Source organism: Heliangelus exortis, chromosome 18 (assembly GCF_036169615.1).
Source record: "Heliangelus exortis chromosome 18, bHelExo1.hap1, whole genome shotgun sequence".
NCBI lineage: Eukaryota > Metazoa > Chordata > Aves > Apodiformes > Trochilidae > Heliangelus > Heliangelus exortis.
The window spans coordinates 12303463-12309636 of NC_092439.1; the positions used below are offsets into that span (position 1 = coordinate 12303463).

The following is a 6174-nucleotide window of genomic DNA, read 5'->3' on the forward strand; positions in this document are numbered from 1 at the left end:
AGTATTAATTTCTCGTGGAACTTGCAGACTCCAGCCTGCAGACTAAAAATAATCTGATTTATCAAGACCTCTCAAGCTGCCACAGGGATTTGAGTGCTCACTTTGTGAGTTGCTGTTACACACAAATGTTCCAGGTTGTTTTGAAAAACAGGAAGCTTGAATGCAACACAGGCTTCTGTGCTCATTGAGGAAACAGTCTAAATTGTTGATAAATTGTACACAGGCACTGTGGCCTGAATTTTCCTTTGCTCTATGTCTACTTTGGGCTGAGCCATTAATTCAGATAATGTTGAGATTACTAAAGGAGGCCATGGGGGCAGGGGGGACAACCACAATATATTTGAAGTTGTGCAATTAAATCATGTTATGGTTCTTGCACCAATTTTTGTGCTGATGGAAGCAGCTGACAGCACCTGTGATACTCTCCTGAAGGACAGACTATCCTCTCCTTGATTTACAGATCAATTAAATGCTATTCTTGATATTCTGTCCCCTTTAAGTCCACAGTTTTGTGGCTGCTACTAACAGTCATGCTTTCATTCTTAGATTCTTATAATGAAAAATGCAGCTGCATGTGTCTAATCAACTTTTTTTTCTTCCCCCCACCCTCCCTTGAAGAGTCAAGAAGTAAGTAAAGCACACTTTTTAACACAGTAGATGAATTAATGGTTTCTTTACCTAATATCAGTTACCAGAACATGGCTTTTCTCATTTTAGATCAAAAATGATTAAAGTGGAGAACTTTGAGTCCTACTTTAGGAAGCAGCAAGCTGACTCCAACTGTGGTTTTGCTGAAGAGTATGAGGTATGTGCCCTTAGTGGAGAGAGCTTCATGGCAAATGAAGGCAAATTATCCTTCCTGTGCAGAGTACATGAGGCTTGCTGAAGGGGAAGAGAAGGGACCTTTATTATAGAGCTTATTAAGCTGAATGTTTAGTGCACCTTTCCTTGATCCAGCTGTAAATGTATTCAAGTGCATGATAAATACTTCACATCCTGACTCTTTAACTCTACCTGTGAGCTCATAGCCTGGCCTGCTGCTCAGAGCCCTCATCAGAGCCAGGGTCTCCTGGCTTCTTGCTCTGTTGGTCAAGTGAAAGCTATCCAGCTTCTCTGTGCTTTGTTGTTTTTTGATTTTTGTCTCTTAATATCACTGACTTCTTCAATGCATAGGTGTGATTTGAAAACCACACTTGTAGCTCAAAGGGGCAGCACTCAGAGAAACAGCAATTATGATTTTCTTAGTGCCCATAACTGTTTTTCTATGAAATGTGCTAAAGATCAATGGTTACAATGTACAAAACCAGGAATCAAGTGTCACTAAAGATTCTGTGTTGTCACACCTGCTGTTATAGAATCTAATTTATTTTATCTCCTTGAGGCTATTAATGGGCTTATTTCTTCTTTCCAGGCCAAATTCTGTCCCCTTTATTGCCCTCTGCAGGCTGGTGTTCCACTTTGCCTTCCTCTCACATTTTGCTTCCCTCAGTCCCCTCATGATGTGCTTCTTTCCTTTCTCCCTCTGACACAATTTTATGCTAATTTTATGCAAATTTTATGCTAAGTAGTTCAGTGCCTTGAGGTCAGAGTGAGTGTGCAGTTGATGCCAGTGTTGTGTATTTCTGCAAAATTGTTACTTTTTGAAGTATTTGTCTGTTTTTGTCATGTTTCTCTATGATTTCTAAACCAGGACCAATTGCTCATCTTTTCATTGCAGGAGCTCAAGTCTGCTGGTGTTCATCAGCCCAAATTTGCTGCTGAACTTCCTGAGAACAGAGGAAAAAATAGATACAACAATGTCTTGCCATGTGAGTTACTCTTAGGTTATGCATCTTCTAGTATTTAAGTGAAAAACCTTGGTTTTGACTACACTGACTTATAGTACCAGAGGTTTCAAAAAAAGGATCAATTTGTCACTTTCCAACTGAATGAATTTGGGCTGCTGCTGAGTGTAAGAAGGAATTGGAAGGGAGTGTCAGGTATTTAGGGATGCTTTGGAGGAGAAGGATCAGCTGCAATGGCAGCAGGAGACAAATCACCTATTTCTCTCCAGTAATTAAAACAACTGTAAATTTTGGGTTGACTAAAAAAATTTCAATATGCAAAAACAAGCAAGCTTTAAAAAAAGATGTGTTGAGTATTTTGAATTTTTATCCTGGCCACTCATTCTTCTGAAGGCTTTCATTAAAAAAACTCCAAAGTACTGCTATTTATGATTTCTAAAGTTATATTCTTAAAATGCTTCTTGTTCTAAAACCTCTTTTATTTAGAAACCATGCACTAGATAAGCAGTATTTTCCTGAAAGGTTCTAGTTCTAAAATTCACAATTTTCTTTTCCTTTTTTGCTTTCTGCAGATGATATTTCTCGTGTTAAACTTTCAGATCACAACTCTCCAACTGATGAATATATTAATGCAAGCTATATTCCTGTAAGTTGCTTCACTGGCTGAAATGAAATATAGTGTGCATTTTTATGATGGAGACTTAACAGATCATAATGATGTTTAAAATCAGCTTATTTTGCCTCGCTGCATGTGTATATATAATTTTTTTTTCTCTCTTCCTAGGGCTATAACTCAAAAAAGGCATTTATTGCTGCACAGGGTCCTTTATCCAACACCATAGATGACTTCTGGCGCATGATTTGGGAAAAAAAAATCTACTCTATTGTTATGCTGACAAAATGTGTTGAACAAGCTCGGGTATGTTTTTATTAAAACTTGAAAAATCTTGAAGGTAGCTGGGTATCTTCTAAATCTGTTGTTACCCTAGCAGGTTAGGGACTGACTGCTTTATTTTAACAACTATCCTCTTACTAGGAGACTGTTTTCTAAATTAATTTATTTTTTTTTAAACTTTTTTTTTATATCTGCTAGCTACCAGAATAAACTGTTTGAAAAGGTGGTGTGATCACTGTCTTTAAGGGTGTGTTCTTCTCCCTGAGGAGTGATTTTGGTAGAGCTCCTCCTGCCTTCAGATAGGTCATTGGGAAGGATCCCATGCTTTCTAGCCCTGCTTCAGGTGGGGTGTTATCTACAGCTAACAGTCTCTTTTTTGCTGTGTGTAATGTGTCTTTATAACTTTTCTCTTAGACAAAATGTGAGCAATACTGGCCAGACAAACAGTCCAAGAGCTATGGTGACATTACTGTTACAATAGTCTCAGAGATTGTCCTTCCAGAATGGACAATAAGGGAATTCACTGTAGAAAAGGTGAGTTACCTCCTCAGCTGGGTACCAATATGCGTAGAAATAGTTTATCATCTCACTCATACTTGAAGTGAAAAGTAAATTATTTTACTGCACAGTTTGTAATGGGCATCTTTAATGAAGCTGAACTTTGCCCACTAATTATGTCTGGAAGCCCTCTGTTGCTCCTCTGCAGCCTCTCTGTTTTCCTTCATGTGTATTTTTCCAGTCCAACACACCAGACAGCCACACAGTGCGCCAGTTCCACTACACCTCCTGGCCAGATCATGGAGTGCCAGAGACAACAGACCTGCTCATCAACTTCAGACACCTTGTTCATGAGCACAGCAGTCAAAATCCAATTGACTCCCCTATTCTGGTGCATTGCAGGTAGGAAAAACACGTTTGTGATAGACAGACTTTTTTATCATTTTGCTTTTTTAGGAACCATTCATTTTCAATGTGATAAAGAAAACAAAAACCACACCATGAAAAAAAGACTGTTTCCCGTAAGGACATGGGCTGTTATTAAAACCTTTGCCTCCTGCTTCAGCTATGAAGCAGTGTTCTGTAGGCAGCAAAGTACATGATATAAAATTTCATTAGATCAGGCAGTCTCTCCTAGCCTGGGAAGCTTAGCTGAAAAAGTTTCCCTCCAGAGTGCTTTTCTGTGTAATCTTGTGCAAGTGCAAGGCTGGGAAGCCCAGAAGTGTCCTCCCTCCCTCTTGGTGACACCACGCAGTCTGCAGAGACTCTAACACCCGTGCCACTGAAAGAAGGGGAAGCATCTTGCTGACTTTTCATCAGGCAGCTGAGCAGGGGCTGGAGGGCAAGCAGTGAGCAGCGTTCCCTGTCATTGCAGTGCTGGCGTCGGGAGGACGGGGACGTTCATTGCCATTGACCGCCTGATCCAGCAGATGGAGATGGAGAACACTGTGGATGTCTACGGGGTGGTCTATGAGCTTCGGATGCACCGGCCCCTGATGGTGCAAACTGAGGTGAGTTTGCTGCCCCCCAGCCAGCAGCGTGCTGCTCAAGGGTAACAATCCAGGAAAGGTGGATTCAAGCTGTAGCTCAGTCACAGGAAGCCGAGATATTAATCTGAAATTGCTCTTTATTTAACTTCCCTCCTGCCTGCCTCATCTCCTCCTGCAACAGCAACATCCAGGCTGACCCATCACAGAGTACTTTGGAGGACTGGTGTTTACAGGTGGAAAGAATAAAATCCTTCAAAAGTTTTTTTTTTTTCCAGCTTGTTTTACTGGTGTGAGTTTTACAGCTGTGAGCCAGAGTTATCTTGAGCCAACTGGTCCCAGTCAGTGTGCATCTTTTTATTTTGTGTTCTGAAGGAACACACATGTGTTCCTACTGAAATTATCACTTTGATCCAAAAAGGTGTGTGGGTTAACTGAAGCTGATTTGGAAAAGGTGTAAATTTTGCATTGTGGCAGGCTTTTTGAGAGGGTGCCAGGTGGGACAGTAAATTTGATCCTAGTTTTTTATGGGAAGTTTATCACATGATATCATGAGTTCCTTTTTAGCCCTATTTTGCATGAACTATACATACAACTTCTAAAAATACTCTGTGATAATATCCTATGCAGTTCATCCCAAATCTGTATAGAGGAGCAAGAATTACTTCCAAAATGAGGTATTTTCTAAAAATATATTATCTTCCTTTTTCTCCCATCAGGACCAGTATGTCTTCCTAAACCAGTGTGTTGTGGATATTATTCGATCCCAGAAAGACAAGAAAACTGATCTTATTTACCAAAACATGACAGCAATGGCAATCTATGAAAATTTCACACCTGGAACAGGCTTTGGAAAGGCCAATGGGTACCATGCATAGTCTGGAAGGAACACGGGGTCTCCAGGAGGTGTTACCTGCACATAAGAAAGGGAGATGTTCCACTTCTCTTTTCCAGGATTGTGTGCAGTGTCTCACATCTGGCTTCTCCAGCTCTGTCTGCATTCAGAGAGGTGATCTACAGGAGGAAAAAAGCAATGCTGTCAGAAGCTGCAGATTGATATTTAAAAACCAAGCAAAATTATTTAAAGTTAACAGAGGAATCTTGCTTTTTCTTGGGAAATTAACAGTGCTGATAGGTGAAATAGCATTTGCATTAAGAACAATGAACAAGAATTTAAATATTAAAATAATAACACATGCTTTTTATTACAATTTTATATGATTTCATTTTACAGACAGCAGACTTGGGGGGCTACTTTAATATATTTAATTATAAGTTTCAGGAACATGTTTTATCTACTGTATCTGGTTACTTAGCTGATAGATATGTGCCTCCGTGACTTATTTTTTGTGTTCCTTTTTATTTAAAAAAAAAAGGAGCACAAACAGCTCCTTCAGATGGACATTTATACTTGGAAATTGTGCCTTTTCTAGTTGCTACTCTAGAAAAAAAAAAAAAAAAACAGCAAAGATTTTATTTTTGTACTGAAACTCTTAATGAGAACACAGATTTTTAAATAAGGCTTATGTCAAACTTAACTGTAGTTGCACTGTTGGCAGGACTCTCCAGAAGTTTGGAGGTGAGCTTTGTTTTTGCATTTCACCACAAATATCCCCTGCCTTAATGTTTCAGTGCCTCTGCTAGAGGAAAAGGAGTGTGGTGTCACTCTGAGCTTTAACTATTGTAAAAAAAACTGAGGAAGTGAACATGTGAATGTGTGTGGGGGGGGTGTGGGTGTGTGTGAAGGACAGAATAGCTCCTCCCTCTTCCTGGCTGATATTCCTGGTTTTATACAATTTATAATGATTTATTTAAAGGTGCAATATATGATTTACTGAATAATGATCACTCTATTCTAATAGAGTTCTACTCAGGTTGGTGTCTTTTTATCATTGTTGTTGTTTTTTCTCAAATATATAAATCTGTGAAAATGTTGAACTGAGGTTCCAAGTGTCCAAGCACTCCCAAACAGATTGACTGGCTTTACTGTTCCTACCAAAACAAATTGTAC

At 39.4% G+C, this 6174-nt stretch overlaps 1 protein-coding gene across 2 annotated transcripts in view; it reads left to right on the forward strand.

Annotated features, from left to right (window-relative positions):
* Nucleotides 1-5670, forward strand: part of LOC139804416 (receptor-type tyrosine-protein phosphatase eta-like) — a 61813-nt gene extending 56143 nt beyond the window's left edge. For both annotated transcript variants that reach the window (XM_071761655.1, XM_071761656.1), the window contains 8 exons: nucleotides 718-805; nucleotides 1718-1808; nucleotides 2357-2430; nucleotides 2569-2703; nucleotides 3094-3213; nucleotides 3419-3579; nucleotides 4052-4187; nucleotides 4883-5670. In XM_071761655.1, coding sequence (XP_071617756.1) covers nucleotides 718-805; nucleotides 1718-1808; nucleotides 2357-2430; nucleotides 2569-2703; nucleotides 3094-3213; nucleotides 3419-3579; nucleotides 4052-4187; nucleotides 4883-5041 — 964 coding nt within the window. In that variant the 3' untranslated portion in view covers nucleotides 5042-5670. The remainder of the gene's footprint in view (nucleotides 1-717; nucleotides 806-1717; nucleotides 1809-2356; nucleotides 2431-2568; nucleotides 2704-3093; nucleotides 3214-3418; nucleotides 3580-4051; nucleotides 4188-4882) is intronic.
* Nucleotides 5671-6174: the final 504 nt, after the last annotated feature.